Source organism: Felis catus, chromosome B2 (assembly GCF_018350175.1).
Source record: "Felis catus isolate Fca126 chromosome B2, F.catus_Fca126_mat1.0, whole genome shotgun sequence".
In the NCBI taxonomy this organism is placed as follows: domain Eukaryota; kingdom Metazoa; phylum Chordata; class Mammalia; order Carnivora; family Felidae; genus Felis; species Felis catus.
In genome coordinates, this window is record NC_058372.1 from 17,885,561 (window position 1) to 17,903,837 (window position 18,277).

General features: G+C 39.5%; 1 protein-coding gene across 16 annotated transcripts in view; it reads left to right on the forward strand.

Annotated features, from left to right (window-relative positions):
- The window catches only part of MAK (male germ cell associated kinase), a 66,949-nt gene that overhangs the window by 39,860 nt on the left and 8,812 nt on the right, over window positions 1-18,277 (forward strand). For 5 of the 16 annotated variants that reach the window (XM_045057124.1, XM_045057128.1, XM_045057125.1 and 2 more), the window contains 5 exons: window positions 1,968-2,099; window positions 4,766-4,840; window positions 7,307-7,426; window positions 8,969-9,192; window positions 11,217-11,347. In XM_045057124.1, the coding sequence (XP_044913059.1) occupies window positions 1,968-2,099; window positions 4,766-4,840; window positions 7,307-7,426; window positions 8,969-9,177 (536 nt within the window). In that variant the 3' untranslated portion in view covers window positions 9,178-9,192; window positions 11,217-11,347. The other 11 variants (XM_019830252.2, XM_045057129.1, XM_045057131.1 and 8 more) reach the window with 11 other exon arrangements.

The window sequence follows — 18,277 nt, forward strand, 5'->3', positions numbered from 1 at the left end:
TCCTTCTCAAGTCCGTTTAGCGCCTCTGTCCTTCCTTCCACCCTGTGTATTCAACGTGCTGTGTTATTTCTACACTTGCCTTTCCCACTGCATTTTAAATTTCTTAACCTGGCACACAAATCCCTACTTGATTTGACCCCTGCCCCCTTCTCCAGCTTTATTTTGTGCCAGTCCCACTTCTTTCTCCCTCCATGGAATGTCTCGGGGTTCCTTCCCATCTTGGGTCCCCAGCCTACACTGTGGCCTCTCCCAGGAGCACAGCTCCCACCCCCTCCCGAGTCCTAATCAGATTCACATTTCAGCTTAAAATTACTTTTTTTAAAGAAAGACTGGTGGGACTTTTAAAGTTTCTTCTGTTATTTGCCTGCCCTCTCAGCACCAGATTCCTTTAAACAATTTATATACCATTAATTACCTATTTGTGACTGTTAATGTTTCCCTTCCCTTAGATTATTAAGACCCAAAAGGGTAGATACTATTTTGTTCACCACTCTTTGTCCAATGCCATACACAACGCCTGCCTTGTGACAGGTGCTCAGTAGATATGTGTTCACTGATTTACTTTCCTCTGAGGCAAGGGGTGATGGTATATTCATTTCTACCTCTGCCTATCAGTGTTTGGTATATAGAAGGTGCCCAGTAAAAGCTTGTAAACTAATATGTAAATGACTCCACATTCTAGATTGTGTCAATTTCCAAGAAATCTGGAATGTTCAAAAAGACAAAATTGAAGCAATTGTTTTGCTAATGGATATATTTACTTAAAAAAAAAAAACAAAAACAAAAAACTAGGGATATCCGAAGGCTAACTGGATTAACAAAATAATTTAACTGCTCAGGGCCCATTCTTTGTTGAACTACATTTATGAAAACTGCTCATTTAAGGAGATTAGTTTTTTCCCCCCTACCTTGCCTTGTCTTTGGGGGTAAAGGATTTTCTTGTATTGACTTCTTCGTATGAATTATTGTTACCTTTTTAGTAAGTGCATCTTCTTTACTGTCAGGCAAGTGCCTTCTACTGGTAGGTCTTTTATCAGAATCCGAAATCCATAAGGAGCTCTATGCGATAAGAAAGGCAAATTATTTACATGGAGGAGTGTTTCATTAGAGTACTGATGACTGGTAACTTTGAGGCTCAGTACAGAGTAGCCTGGCCTTTTTATGGCTTCAAAACAAGGGATATTATTATATGTCTCATAAATGTGAAACCTTGCTGAGGAGTTCACTCTCTGAAGAGCCAGAGCTCATCCCGTCCGGAAAGAGGTGCTAACTTCCTACGTTAATGGTAGTCCTTGGTGAGGATTTCTCTTGTATTTGCTAAAGAAAACACATGTACGACCCAGAGACGCAGACTGTGTGATGTCTTGACCTTCTCGTAAGTTGCATCCAATTTATTATCAGTGAAAAGAAGTCAAGTTCAGGAAGTTTTCAAATCTCTTAAGAATAAGTTAAAACACCACCCTTTGACCATTAGTACCAAAGTCTAAAGTTGCCTCCACATTTCACAGATTTCAGAAAATCGTAAAGAGTTTAGATTTTATTATTGTCTAATATGCAATAAGTTTCGGAGATCTTTGCACACACACCACATGCAAGCTCTCAATTCTCCTGGCTACACTAAGTGTTCCTCAAGGGTCTGGCGCATATCCATGTATTTTTAAGTACGTACTTAAAACAAGTCAGTTTGAAGAAAATTTTTGTACCACCTCAATTTTTATAAGACATTGAGCCAGAGATGTCCAATGTTCAATGATTATTACTTGTATTATAGAAAATACCTTGTGTTTGCAAAACACACTGTGAGGATTCCACATTATTGAAGGAACTGCTACACTGTGACATAAATTTATTTCCATTCGCCTCCAACTTATTTCTAGTCTTCATTTGTATGCATTATGTATTTATCTGTCAAGTTAATGAGCACACCCTAACTTTTCAAATGACTACTTTGATTTTGTTCTTCTAAGGTGTAAATCCCAAGAATGTGTCCTTGGTAGCCAGTGGAAAGGATATAAACCCATATACTTGGAGTAATCAGTTATTTCCTAAGTCATTGGGACCCATGGGGGCAGAACTTGCTTCCAAAAGGAGTAACGCAGGTAAAGTAAAAACACACTTAAAGTATAAATTTACATTGCTTTCCTTCTGCAGGTTTTGACTTCTAACTGTATTGCAGCTGCCTTCTTCCAACTGAGATAACCTTGGGGGGCACGCCAAAGTTTTTGAACTGGTACTTGAGCACAGGTGGTTTTAAATTTTTTTTTTTCAACGTTTATTTATTTTTGGGACAGAGAGAGACAGAGCATGAACGGGCGAGGGGCAGAGAGAGAGGGAGACACAGAATCGGAAGCAGGCTCCAGGCTCTGAGCCATCAGCCCAGAGCTCGACGCGGGGCTCGAACTCACGGACCGCGAGATCGTGACCTGGCTGAAGTCGGACGCTCAACCGACTGCGCCACCCAGGCACCCCGAGCACAGGTGGTTTTAAGGCAGTCATGTGCCAGATGTCGACTTCCATGTGGATTCTTCCCTAAAATGGATCTCCCTGAGCTGTGTCTCTATTCTCTTACTTTACAAAAGACAAACTGCCTGTTTACTATGGTTGTTTCCTTTTTCCCCAAAGTGTAAAAATATCATCTATACCTGGGGTGCCAATCCAAGAGACAGTTTCGTAAGTTGCGAACAATGTTGAGAGAGCGAGTAATTGTGATAACTGGGGAACAAGTCCTGTTGAAGTCAAGTGGTTTCCAAATTTTGTGGTAACCTTCACAAAACTGAAGAGCCTGATTGAATTATTAGCTGACAGATAGTCAAAACTCGTTTTTAAAATCACTGTATGAGTTTTGGTCTAGAACTCTGAATAGAATTCACAGAATGTGGTGACAAAGCTGTAATAAAACACCTTTCATTCCCAGCTATCTGTTTATGTTAAACAAGGTTTCTCAGTGCTTACATTTCCAAAAAGGAACAGAAAAAAGGAACGGAATCGGTCCTGAAACCTGATTTTAGCAATAAGCAACATTCATTTGTGGACACGCGGACAGCTTGAATAAGCTGCCGTCTTTCTCAGTGAGATGAATTTCCCCCCAAAATAATGCCTTTTAATGTTTAGTAATCAAAATTTATACTACTCAGCTTTTTTGATTAACTACATACAATGAATTGTCATAATTATAACTAACCTAATCCAGGAAAAAAGTATTTTAACATACCTATGGTTATAAAAAATTTTTTAAAGGTTTCAATTTATACATACTTTGGAGTGGTCAATTTAAAGACTTTTAAGCCTAAACTTATATTTGTTTTTCTTAACCTAAAATTATACTTGGATAAAATTTGGGCTTTGACATGAATAAAAATAAAATTTTAGAGAGAAATGAGATTAATGTGAAATTTCCAGCTGTTAAAAAGGAATATGTTCATGTATTTTGTAAGTCAGTATTACTTACAAATATGTTCATGTATTTTGTAAGTCAGTATTACTTACAAAATCACCAATATTACAAAATCACCACGGTATTGGGGCACCTGGGAGGTTCAGCTGGTGAAGCATCTGACTTGGGCTCAGGTCATGATCTCACCATCCATGAGTTGAAGCCCTACACTGGGCTCCATGCTGACAGCTCAGAGCCAGGAGCCTGCTTCAGATTCTGTGTCTTCCTCTCTCTCTGCCCCTCCCCCACTTGCACGTGCTCTCTCAAAAATAAACAAACATTAAAAACAAATTTCTTTAAATCACCATGGTACTTAGATTCCATTGGTTATGGTTAAAGGAGAGATGGAATAGTTTTATTTTTAAATGTCTATAATTATAATATGCCACAAAGGACAACTTTTGGAACTATAAAACTTATGCTGAATGATCTTACATATCATTTGAAAATGTGTAAAGAAGTAAAGCATTCTTTTTAAAAAATAGATAGATAGTTTTCTGGTATTGGACCCAAAAACCACCTGAGGATCACTATGGTAATCTACTGGGATATTCTTTTTTATTTTTTTTATTTTTTTAAAATGTTTTTATTTATTATTTTTTTTAATGTTTATTTATTTTTGAGACACAACGTGAGTGGGTTAGGGGCAGAGACAGAGGGAGACACAGAATCCGAAGCAGGTTCCAGGCTCTGAGCTGTCTGCACAGAGCCCGACGCGGGGCTCGAACTCATGAGCTGTGAGATCATGACCTGAGCCGAAGTCAGACGCTCAACCAACTGAGCCACCCAGGCACCCCATGCTTTTATTTATTTTTGAGACAGAGACAGAGCATGAGCAGGGGAGGGGCAGACAGGGAGACACAGAATCTGAAGCAGGCTCCAGGCTCTGAGCTGTCAGCACAGAGCCCGACGCGGGGCTCAAACTCACGGACCGTGAGATCACGGCCTGAGCTGAAGTCGGATGCTCAGCCGACTGAGCCACCCAGGCGCCCCATCTACTGGGATATTCTGATGTGACGTTAATCTTAACACTGTGGACATTTTAAGTGTCAAACACTGCAGCACTGTAATTCACTTATTTTTGCCAGTATTTTAAAATAATATCCACCAAACCAATACAAATGAGTTATGGTTAAATACAACTTTGAGTCTCGGGGGAATCTATACTTGGCTGGCATCAGATGAAAGCTGAGACCACACGTGAGAATGCTTTCTCATGCTAAGGGTTCTTCCTGATCTTTTCATTAATCATCTAATCAATCCATTTTTTTCTCTGCTTTTCCTAAAACATTCTTATTATTCATTCTTTCTTTCTACCTGCCTTCTCTTCAGAGGAAAGCATAATTAAACCAATCGAAAAACTATCATGTAATGAAAGTTTTCCTGAAAAATTAGAGGACCCACAAGGTAATTTCTGGGCATTCTAGATGAGTACAACTTGTTCTTTGAATACCTTGTCCACTTTTCTTTTCCACATTTGCTCTGCATCCTGCCATACAAGGCCACTATGAAGGCCAAGGTCACCTTCTTTGAGAAGTCAGACGAGGACTAGGAGAAAGAGAAGCAATCCACATCATCAGAAACACCAGTCTTCAGTAGTTGGAATTCTAAGACTAACATGCTCTCAGGAAGTTCTATGCTCATCTTCTTAAACTAATTATGACAATTTATATAAGTGAAGCAAATCTACTGAAAAGAATTAAAAGATTTCCTTATTTTGTAATCGGTATTCCTGCAAAACTTCTTTTTAAGTTCTGAAACTCATTTTTGAAGTGTTAACAATCATTTAAAATTAAAAGCTAACCAGGTTAATAGAGGCGGTAGATTTCCTAGGGGTTCAAGGTCGCTGGTGTCAACAGTGCTATTGACTCCAGCCTAAAGATCTGCAGCTCACAAGGCACTTCGAAACTACGTAGCCAAAGTAATTTAAGAAAATTTCCTTTTCTGTGCATTTTTCCGTCGCAACTTCTTCTTGTAATAGTAAGATGCAGCCTATTAACTATTCGGCACACGACTTTTAGAATCGGACATGTCCCCATACTATCACTCAGTAGGCCTTGTGACTGTGGACAAGTTCCTTAGGCTCCCTACGTCGGTTTCCCCACCTACAAAATGGAGGAAATAATATTTACCAATGTATTATTATATAACCATACCTAGGATTTTTGTCACAGTAAGCATTTAGTAAGTGTCTGCTCTGGTGAGAAGGAGGAGACCAAGAGCAATGTTCTGAAGCTGCTGCTGAACGTGATCACTGCCTTGAACTTTCTTTCAAAAATCTTTCAAAGTAGAGGGCTGACTGCTGATTCTGAACGGGCACTCGAGGGAGGCGATCATGCTTATATTCAGTAGTGTTAAAACTGTATAAGCTGATAACGTGCTCACTGTGTAAAATCCTATTTCTACGACAACGCTGCTGTTTGACGTTTGTTGGTTCAAGAGCAGACACTTACTGGGAGCCTACTATGCACAGCGCTGTGACAGACTCAGGGACGAGAAGTTCAGAGTCCAGACTTGCGAACAAGTAACACTGTGAAAAATGCTTCAGTCATAGCTGCCAAGCAAGCAGTTCTTGAAACCACCACCATGATCTGAGCCCCGTTTCACCTCCTTGCTGACACACCTGTCTCCTCTCCTGCACGGCTAGGCTCTCGAAGGAGAAATTGCATCCATTTCTTCCCTTATTTCCAGTTTGCTCTTCAACTCACTGTCCTTTGTCCTCAGATGGCTTCAGGCCACTGAAACAGCTCCTGCCAGGTCCTGACGTTATCCTAGTGGCCAGATCCCAAGGGTGGTGTAAATCCCATCAGACCTCTGCCTCTCTGGCCTCCCTCCTCTCTCTGCACACTGTAACCTCTTGGCTATTCAGACCCTGCTCCTCCCATCACCTACCCTCCCTACTCCCTCTTCTCCACGGGGTCCTTTTCTGTCCCTTCCCTCAATGCTGGAGCTCCCTGGGGTTCCATTCTGGATCTTTGCACATCCACAGTCCCTCTGAGCTGGCTCCTCCAAGCCCATAGCCCATAATTGCCATACCTTGATAATTCCAAATCTCCAGGCCTGCTCAACACTACAACTCAAATATCCCATGGCCATCATGTCTTTCCAACAAACCTGATTCTCCTGTACTGCTGTTCTTAGTCACCTAAGATACAAACTTAGGGGTTTATATTCCTCTTTCCCTCCCCCTCCTACCCCATATGCCCACTCCATTCTCTTCTCCATTGCCTCTGTGACTCCCTGAATTCAGATCCTCATACTTACTCATTTCAGCTATAGCAATGACCTCCTGTCTTCTGCCTCTACATTTCCCTCCTTCAGCCCCTCACTCTACTGCCCCCAGGTTGATCATTCACTAATAGCGATGAGGATGACGATGATGACAGCTGACGTTTATTGAACACCGGATTCTATGCTAAGTGCTTTGCCTACATCTCATTCAATCCCTACAACAACCCTATGAGAGTAGGTGCGGTCATGATAGTGATTTTACAGAACGAAGACAAAGCACAGAGAGCAGTGCAGGGATGGGGGCTTCCTGGCAGGAGACATACTCTCAGGGTAAGAGTGGAGTCATAAAAAAAAAAAAAAAAAAAAAACCCAAACAGCCTTGGGTTCACATTCTAACCTGGTCACTTACCGTGATAATTTAAGCAAGTTCTGAGAGCCACAAGGTGTGGGTAAAATATACCTCCCAAAGGGTTGTTATACGGACTGAATAGGATGATCTCTAAAGCCATAGTACAGTGCTTGAAATAGAGTCAGTCCTCAAAAAATAGAATCTAGAATTAGTAGGCGTGTAGTATTCAAGTTACTCTCGGGTGCTGTAAAATTTTCACCTTCTGACTATGAAACTTTATGATACATCACTAGGAAGTCTTGGAAGTTATGCTACTTACAATCAGTCAGGATACATTCCTTCCTTTCTCAAAAAAGAAGTGGGGTCAGCTGGCCAGAGGATACACTTAGCACCTCTTGGTGCAACAACTACAGGTAAGAACAACTTTAGAGTTTTTAAGATTTCTGACCAGAAAGGAGCTTTTTCTAAGTTTATACACTTTGCCCAAGCGGAGATTTTTAAATTAGTCTCACTCACCTTGTTAACACAGTTCTAATGATTTTTGGCAAAATACCCCTTCTTCTGAAGGTGCGGTCTGCGAGTCTCTTGTAAGAGCTGCCTTAACAAAGTGGTGACTTGTAGGCATACGGATTATGCTATTGAACCTGCACAAGACTGGATGAGGTAGACCTTTTACAGAGGAGGAAAGTGACATCAAGTAATGGACCGAGGGTCACCCAGCTCCTAAGTGGTGGAGCTGGGAGAGGAGCCGGTTTGTGAAATTCGAGAACATGCTGTGTGACCCAACGGGATGTAAAGAAGGTGCATTTTTCAGAGCTGCCCGCCCGGTCGGTACCTGGCACAGGGTGGGGGCTTCATACACACAGACATGCTGTTCGTGTATCACTCCACAGGCAGTTCCTGTGCAGGGTGAAGGGAGCCGTGGCAGAACTTTCCCACCCTGGCTCTGGCTTTGCACCGGTAGTAGATGGTGGAGGCTTGGCTTATTCCCCCGCCCTCCGGTTATGACCAAGTAGGCTGTGTGCCCTGTGGTGGCGTGGTGGTGATTCTGTACTTGAGCTTGACCACGTCTGACTATGAAGGCTCTCAAAACAACTCTAAAATAGAAGTCCTCAGGAAGGCACTTAAACATTAAGGCAGACAGTCAGAAGTTGGGAAGATAGGGAGTTGTATAAATTCCCTCCGAACTTCAAACTCCTGATTAGAGTTCACACCCTAAAGTTCTCTGAAGTCCAACCTCTAAAGTTCACACTGTTGGAGCTAAAACCGCGAGAAGCACGGGACTTCTGTAATTTATGATTTCGTACCACAGTAGCACTGCTCAAACAGTACTTAGTTACCTTATCTGTGAAAAGCATCCCTTCATTATCTCTCTGCTGAAACAAAATATGTAAGTAAACACATTATACACAGCAAGGGATATTTTTTTTTTTTTTGAAGCCTCAGGTATTTTAAGCCAGCCTGACAATGAGTCAGCAGCCATGGCTTAGTAGCAATTTTTAGAAGAGGAGAAAATCAAAATGTTTCAAACTGGTTTGTTATCTAAGTGTCTGCTCTTAGAAAGTGAAAGTGGGCATTTCAGAAAACGATTTTTGCAAGATATTGAAGGCCTTTGTATATTAAGCATTCTGTCAGATTAGCATGCATGTTCCTGTTTTCTTTTCTTATTTTTTTTAAGTAAATGCTTTCTCATAACTTTTCATCTCTTCATTTCCTCTGCTCATCAGATGTTCCTACAGATGGTGATAGGAGGAAAGGTAAAAAAAAGAAGTAAATATTAATCATCCTCAAGTGGTCAATGCCAATCCTTAGGAAAACACTGTTCTGTAAGAGATGTGTCTTTCAGTACTCCCACTGGTGTGAGAGTTGCCCACAAAAGAATAAAACCAGGTCATTACCGTATTTCCTCGACTATTTCCCCTTCTCTCATAGCCTTCCTCTCTGCTCTTCCCCAGCCTCGCCCCCAGGATTAAATGAGAAGAAAAATCGAATTATTTTCTTCCAGCTTCCCCATGTAATCTCTCACCCCAAACTTCCCAACACCTCCTCCCCGACTCCCTGCCTTGTGGTAACAAGGACTATGAGGAGTGACTTCTTCCCTCCATGGCCGGCCGCCCTTTTCAAGGGCAGGGAGGGCCCTGTTCTAAGTGAGCTATGTTCATGAACTCTACTCCAGAAGGTACTATTATTACGGTCTTCATTTTACACGGGTTTTACTTCTTGCTAAAGGTTACATAATCAGGGCACGGATCACAGGCAAACATCTTTCCTTTGGCAAATATTTTCTGCAGGAAGTTAAATGCCCTTGATAGGACACGTGCTGTTTTTAAAAAGAGGGCACAGCAAGCGTGAGAGGGCTGCCTGCCCCACTCTAAGGAGGTGCGGGGCAAGGTCCGGCTGACACAAAAGTGTTTCTTGCCTTGCCCCCGGATCTCAGCTCCTCTGGCAGCTGCTGAGTTCTTCACCAAGGGTGCTTGAGTCCTGAAATTATTATTTCTCAGAAAGGAAATCTTGGCAAAATGATTCCCTCTTCAGCAGTTTTAAAAACGTTTTCCTGGACATGGTTTCCCTCAAATGCATTCAGGACCTGACGTAGCTAGGTCATGAGCTGGGAAAAAAATTCTGTTACTCCCCAAATCCCTCATGTTGCAACACCAGAGGCTCGCCCAACTGTTAGCTGAAGACTGCGTCCCCTCTCCTGTCCCCTCTCCCGTCTCTGAAATCACTCACCAGGGGACTCTCTGCCTCTCTCTCCTCCTCGCTCCACTCCCTCCCTCTCACCTGCTCTCTCCTCCACCCACAGGCCCGTTAGGTCTGCAGCCTTCACAAATTTAACAGACTGGTGTGTGTCCACACTCCCGTGGGATAGAACAAAAGGGCTGTTCCTGGAAAACCTGGTTAACTGTTTAACCAGTTCTTCCTTCACAGTTCAGGGTTAACTGGCTATTAACCCACCTTGTCAGGTCGCTTTCTATGGGCTTGAACCTGGAGAATTTTAAACCTGGTCAGGGCAGGATGATAGGACCAGGTGACTATCCCCAGGGCAGTTCCTCACTTAATGCTTTATTCCCATTAAGCTGAGGTCAGCAGCACACTGGACCCACGTGCTCCCATAATTTCCCCTCCACTCCCAGTTTTACAGAGAAAGTTTAAGGAAAAAAAAAAAAAAAAAACAGGGAAACCATGCAAGTGAATACAGTATGGGTAGTGTTCAGTGTGCAAAATTGTCAGACTCGTCTCAAAATTGACACTTAGTTTAATTCAAGAGTGTCAGCCACCACACAGTGTGAAACGATACTTAAATCCCAAATTGAAGGATCAAACATCCCTCTTCAGATAGAACATCTATGATGCTCAGCCGTAAATATGAAGTGAGGGCAGGAGAAGGAAGGACTGGAGAAGAGTCCAGTCATTAAAGTTCTCTGCAAAATGATTTACTGCTCTGTCATTTGAGATGTTTAAGCAATTTTAGCTTGTAAGCTGTTCAGATAACAAATATTTAACAAATCAAAATTTCACAAATATTTAATCAGCCAAATTTATGAATAAAGCAGACCCTACGATGAACGGTTTGGGATCTTAGGACTGGCTCACCTTTTAAAGGAATTCTGTTATCGCCCTTCATTTTCCCAATTAAAAAAAGGAAGTTTCTTGCTTCTAAAAACCACATTTTCATGGTTAAAAGAAATCTACTATGGGATCCCATCTGTGGAGCTCCATGAAGCCCAAGCTTTATAGGATTCACAATTACAAATAAAGTTTCCATAGTGGGTATTATGCTCGAGTATTATTCAGATGTAACCATTGTGGGATTTTTACAAAGTCACTAATAACACTGTGGGTTACTGCCTGTTCAACCTGAACCAAGAATTTTCTTGGTCATCCTAATTCATGTTGCCAACCTAAGTGTGATAGGCATTTGAGTGAACCCACAAAAGCAGCAGCAGTAGTCAGAACTGTAAACCAGAAATACTGGCTCTTGAGCTACTGAGAATTCTCTGTGAACATCACAGCACACTAGAATTTTTCGTTTTACTATTAAAAAAAAAACAAAAAAACAAAAAAACCCTTAGAGACCACAGAACTAATCTTTTAAAGATAAATTCAAAACTCCCCCATGAAATGAGAAGACTTAAACTGCCTTATTTTCAATTTGACAATCCAATGAATAAAGTTCTAACTTCCAATTCTGATTTCTTCCAGAATACACCTGGAACACAAAACCCGGTCGGGGGCAGTTTTCAGGACCTACTTACAATCCTACGGCCAAGAATCTTAACATTGTGAACCGTGTGCAGCCGGTTCCCTCAGTGCACGGAAGGACAGACTGGGTGGCCAAATATGGCGGCCACCGGTAGGAGAATGGTGCAAAGCCCCACAGCATTCTCCATAGAGTCCATGCAAGTCCCCAGACCCTGGGAAATGTGTACAGATGTCTATTTCTACTGAGTTCTGGAAGCAATATGAAGTAGTGGATACTCTGCAAAGCAAAAATCATCTCCTACTATTTTCTTTCTTTCCTACAAATGAAATCCAATTTCTTAGCATCAATTGCCCACAGCGCTGACACGCGTACGGGTAGGACTTTACAAAGTATTGAATAAACTATTTGCCAAAGTATCAAGTGTTTGATCTACCAATTAATAGTTACTAAGTATAAGACACTTTTTTAAAAAGACCTCCTGAAAGTGTTTAGAATGTTTTCGTTTTCATCTGTTATTTGCCTAAATTAATATTTTGATTGGCCTCAGAGGTGTTTTTGTTTTGCTTGGTTTTGGGTTTTTTGTTTTTTTTTTAATGGCAACCTCGGTGGTCTGTCAACCAGAGCTCGTATTTGGCTAAGGCTCTATCTTACCAGTTTGGCAATGGCAGAGAATGCTGATTTATCATCTGGTTTTCTACTCTGAAATTATGGAAGCAGTGGTAATTCTTGAGCAGGGCATCTTTCTTCGGAATAAATTTATCTTTAACATAAAGATTTCAAAATTATGACACCCGATGTTAGTGGAGAAAGAGTCTATTGTTTGACTTTGACCAACACAGCTCCTGTGAATTCGTGGTGACTATCAACCTCAATGGCTTAATGACTCCCAGATCAACCAAGGTTCTCATCTTTACATCATTAAGAGAGTTCTTGAAACTGTGATGTTTGCTCATCACACTTTCAAAATACCTTGTTTCCATGTTCCTACCAGACACAAAGATGAGGTGCGCCAGCTTTCGCCCAAACCAAACTCTTGCTACGCTGCAGATCGCTGACCTGGCTCCGACCTTGATATTTACTCTCAAGAGCAAATGCAATTCAGTTGCTATAGCAGTGATTCACTTAGTACAATTTTTTTTTCTTAGTTCTGTTTCTAAACTGGTACTTAAAAGAGACATCCTGAACTTGGGACTATATTTAAATTTGCCATTTTATGGACTGAACATTAATACTGTATATTCTTTTTAAAGAATAATACTGTTACCAACTGTAATTTTTATGTGTTTTTTGACTTTGTAACAAATGCTAATGTAATTGGCATCATCTTGTGGACATTATCCAAAGACATCATAAAATAATAGTAATACGGTATTTTTGTATAGAAGATTCAGCTCACCTTGTTGAAAACTGTTAAAATCTGAAGAGTAATTTATGATGATGGTAATGGCTATATCTATTTGTACAGTTTTAATTAGTGTCTCAAAGCTAAAAAATTATTTTGTGTTGCTGGAAGATTTTACACTTGATAGATATTAAAATTAATATAGTTAACTGGTGTGTTTTCTTTACACTTTTAAACTTTATACTTCTACTCTGAGGCCTATCTGTTCTTTTAATTATAGACTTTTGTTTTTCTAGCAATTTTAGGTTTATGGAAAAATTAATTGGGAAGTACAGAGTTTCCATATACCCCTCCTTAAGGGCCCCTCCCCAATTTTCCCTATTAACACTTTGCATTAGTGAGGGACATTTGCTGTAACTGATGAGCCAGTATGAGTACATTAAGTCCTTCGTTTATACTAGGGTTTCACACTTTGTGTTGTCTATTCTCTGGGTTTTGACAAAATACATAATGGCATATATCGACCGTGACAGTATCATAGAGATTAGTTTCACTGCCATAAAAAATCCCATGTTCCACCTAGTCATCCTTCTCCACTGCCTCTTCGCCCCGCCAAACCTCTGACAAACACAAATCTTTTTATGGTCTCCACTGTGCTCCTTTTTTTTTTTTTTTTTAATTTTTTTTTTTCCTCAACGTTTTTATTTATTTTTGGGATAGAGAGAGACAGAGCATGAACAGGGGAGGGGCATAGAGAGAGGGAGACACAGAATCAGAAACAGGCTCCAGGCTCCGAGCCATCAGCCCAGAGCCTGACGCGGGGCTCGAACTCCCGGACCGCGAGATCGTGACCTGGCTGAAGTCGGACGCTTAACCGACTGTGCCACCCAGGCGCCCCTCCACTGTGCTCCTTTTCCAGAATTGTCATGTAGTTGGAATCATACAGTATGTGGCCTTTTCCGACTGCCTTCTTTCAAAATTTAAGTTTCCTCCATGTCTGTTCTTAGCTTATCTCATGTCTGTTTACTGCTAGCTAATATTTCATTTTATATATGCATCACAGTTTATCCATTCACCCACTGAAGATCATCTTGTTTTCAAGGATGAGCAATTATGAATAAAGCTGCCAGAAACATTCATTACATACTTTTGTGTGGGCATCAGTTCTCACCTCATCTGCATAAATTCAAGAGGCATAATTACTGGATTATCTGGTAGGAATATATTTAGTTTTGTAAAAAAGCAGCAGGCTACTTCCAAGGTGGCTGCACCATTTTGCATTCCCAGCAGCAGTGAATGAGAGTTCCTACTGCTCCACATACTCACCACCACTTGGTGTTGGCAGGTTGTCTGTTCTAGATTTTGGCCATTCTTATAAGTGTGCAGCAGTATGTCATTTTAATTTGCAGTTCCCTGACAACACAGGATGTGGGCTATCTTTTCATATGTTTATTTTCCAGCTGTATATCTCCTTTTATGAAGTATTATTCAGATCTTCTACACATTTAAACACTGGATTATTTATTTTCTTTGTTTTGTTATTGAGAGAGAGAAAGAGAAAGAGAGAGAGAAAGAGAGAGAGAGAGAGAGAGAGAGAGAGTGCGCGCGCGCATGAGTGGGGGAGGGGCAGAGAGAGATGGAGAGAGAGAATCCCAAGTAGGCTCATCACTGCCAACACAGAGCCTGATGTGGGGCTTGAACTCATGAAACCGCGAGATCATGACCTGAGCTGAAACCAAGAGCTGGGTGCCTAACCAACTGAGCCACACAGGTGCCCCTTCTTACTGTTGAGTTTTAAGAGTTCTTTGTATATTTTGGATAACAGACTTTTATCAGATTATGTCTTTTGCAAGTATTTCCTCCCAGTCATTGGCTTATCTTTTCATTCTCTTAACAGTGTCTTGTGTACTGCAGAAATTTTTAATTTCAATGAAACGCAACTTGTCATTTTTTTCTTTCATGGATTATAATTCTGGTGTTGTATGTAATAAATCATCACCAAACCCTAGGTCACCTATGATTTTCTCTTGTTAGCTTTGGGAGTTTTATAGTTTTATATTTTACATTTATATCTGTGACCTATTTCACGTTTGTTAGGTCTATGTCTAAATTTTCTTTCCATTTTTTGCATGTTTATCTCCAGTTGTTCCAGCACCATTTCTTGGAAGAAACTATCCTTTCGCCACTGAACTGCCTTTGCTAGTTCATCAAAGATCAGTTGACTTTATTTCTGGGCTTTCTATTCTGTCCGATTGATCTATATCTATTCTTCCACCTATACCACAGTGTCTTGATTACTATAGCTTTACAGAAGATTTAAGTCAGGTTAACATCAGTCCTCCAACTTTGTTCTTCTCCTTCAATTTTATGTTGGCTACTTTGGGTCTCTTACCTCTCCATATAAACCAGAGTCAGGTGCCAACATCCCATAGAATAATTTACTGGGATTTTGGTTGTGTTGGACTGGATCTAGACCAAGTTGGAAAGAACTGACACCTTGACAATATTCTCTTCTTGTAGTGCATGGACCATCTCTATTTATTGTCATCTTGACATCTTTCATCAGTGTTTTGTAGTTTTCCTAATATAGATCTTATAAATATTTGTTAGATTTATTCCTAAGCATTTCTTCTTTAGCGTCAATATAAATGGTATTGTATTTTAATTTCAAATTTAAATTGTTCATTGCTCATATATAAGAAGGCAAATGACTCTGTGTATTAACTTTGTACCTAATACCTTTTATTACCATTTATTAAGTCCAAGAGCTTCTTTGTTAATTCTTTGAGATTTTCTACATAGACAATCATGTGATCTGCAAACAAAGTTTTCTTTCTTTCTTCCCAGTTTATCTTTTATTTTCTTTTCTTGTCTTATTGTACTACAAGGACTTCCAGTAAAATGTTGAATAGGTGAGGCAAGAGTGAACATCCCTGTCTTGTTCCTGATCTTAGTGGGAAAACATCTAGTTTCTTCCCATTAAGTACGATGTTAGCAGATGTTGTTTATCAAACTGAAGAAGTCTTCTACTCCTAGTTTGCTGAGTTTTATCAGGAATGAGTTTTAGACTTTGTCAAATGCTTTTCCTGCATCTATTGCTATCATCATTGGTTATATATATGATTTTTGCTCTGTAGCTTGTTGATGTGATGGATTACATTAATTGCTTTTCGAATGCTGAATCAGCTCTGTATATCTGGAATAAATTCCACTTGGTCATAATATGTAATTCCTTTTATACACGGTTGGATTCAATTTGCTAATATCTGGTTGAGGATTACTATATCTATGCTTATATTTTATATTACATATATAAAAGGACACTATAGAGACTAAACAAAGAAACTCAATGCTGAGACAACTGAATGGTTTATATATATAAAATATAGGCACATGTATAGATACAGATAGAGTGAGAGAGAATGTACCTAATGTTAACAAGTGAATTAAAATTAGGTAGAGGTTATGTGAGTAATTATGAATATTAATGAAACTTTTCTGTAGATTTGAAATTTTTCCAAATAAAACTTAAAACAAGATAAATATACGAAGCAAGATTTATCATAAATACAAGAAGAAACGGATATAAAAACAATCAGAGTAGCACGCCTGGGTGGCTCAGTCAGTCTAGCGTCTGACTCTTGACTTGAGCTCAGGTCATGATCTCACGATTGTGAGATCAGTCCTGCATTGGGCTTGTGCTGAGCATGGAGCCTGCTTAAACTTCTAGCTCTCGCTCTCCCTCTGCCCCTCCCCCACTCACACATGCATGTGTGCACTCTCAAAACAAAAACAAAAACAAAAACAACCGAGTCAGAGTAAGAGGCTTATTTCTCAACAGATCTAGAAGCCTAAAATAAGTAAATAAGTATTTGGATAATACAGTAAACAAACTTTATCTGATATACATACCATATAGAGATACTTCAACCAATAAGGAAAAAATTCATGCACTTCTCGAATATATATAGCATTCACAAAAAGTTGACCTTATATTAGATCACAAAGAAAATTACAATCTCCCAAATAAAGAAATACATAAGCCACATTTTTCCCACATTTTAATAAAACTAGACTATAATAATAAAAGGGTATATGTCTCCAAATTTTATCCACTTAAAAATGTATTAAAAATATCATTCTAAACAATGATTCAAAAAGGAAAAGTAAAAAACACTCTTTAAAAATGAACAACATGCCTCTAAAACTTGCAAAATTCAGCCAAAACAGATCTCAGAGAAAAAAAGTATACAATGGATCCATTTATGAAAAAAACAAAAACAAAAACAAAATAAAACTAGGAACACTGAAAATATGCTGAATTTGAGCATTTAGCTTAAGAAATTAGAAAAAATAACAAACGAAAAATTAAAAAGATTAAAGATATAATTATAATCAAATAAAAGATTTCACCCCAGTAGCAACAAGCATATCTAGCATCCAGATCTTGATTTCTGATACCATTGTCCAGTCTGGAGAAATGGCTGATTCTAGTGCTGAGCATGAAATACACAAGATGATACTGGAGGATCTAACAGTGCTAGAAAGGAACAAAGTTCTAAAAAAACAAAAGCAAAAGCAAGCAAGCAAAAGAAGCCTATGTTGACGGGCTATGTCAAAGGGACACAGCAGCCAAATGAAAGAGCTCCCGACGGCCAAAACTGCAACAATTTGAGAAAGAAAATTAATAAAGAAATACTGTATTATAACCCAAAGTGGGAAATACATATCCTTGAGTCCATACTGATATAAATAAGTGAATACTTAAGTAGGGGAGAAGAGACAAATCTCCCAAACAGCAGAATTCAAAGTCATTTATGTAGATACTCTGCCCTCAAGGAGGTAGAGTACAACTCCCAATCCTTAAGTACAGAGTATGTATAGTGACTTCCTTTCAAAGAGTACAGTAGGGGAAGGGGGAAAAAAGGAGTAACTTCACAGTGGACAAGCCTGACAATACTACCTCAAGCCAGATGATCAAAGTCAAAATCAACAATAATACTATATCCATATATGTGACCTTAACAGGATGTGATGAAAATGGTACTTGACCTCTGTGGCCTTCCTCCTAAAATTTTAGAATTCCAGTCTAACCGTAAGGAAAACGCTAGACAAATTCTAACAAAAGAGCATTCTATAAAATACTTGATCAAAACTATCACAGTCATCAAAAACAAGACAAATCTGAAACAATCATAGGCCACAGGAGCATAAGAAGACATGATAACTAAATGTAACATGCGGTCCTAGGTGAGATTCTGTAATAGACAAGCAATATTAGTTTAAAAACTTAGAAAATCTGAACAAAATATGGACTTTAATTAATGTACCAACATTGACTCATTAGTTGTAACAAATGTATCATGCTAACATAACAAGGAAAACTGGATGGGGGGTGGGGTATATGGGAACTCTGTACTATCTTCTCAAAATGGTCCTAAAAAATCAAGATTGGATCAGTCTATATTTTCAGCAAATATTTACTAAGTGCCCATTACGTACTAAAGTGTAGCATATACGATGGTGACAAAAGGGTCATTTGTCCTGATCACATTAAATAAGCAGGCATAAAACTGTATATTGGCAAATTATTATAGGTGTTAAGAAAAAGAAAAGGACATTCGTGAGACTAAAGAAGAAATCTAAATGTTGAGAGAGAACCGAACGGTTTTAAGTCTAGGAATCTAAATATACTTGAAATATACTTCTGCCTCCTGG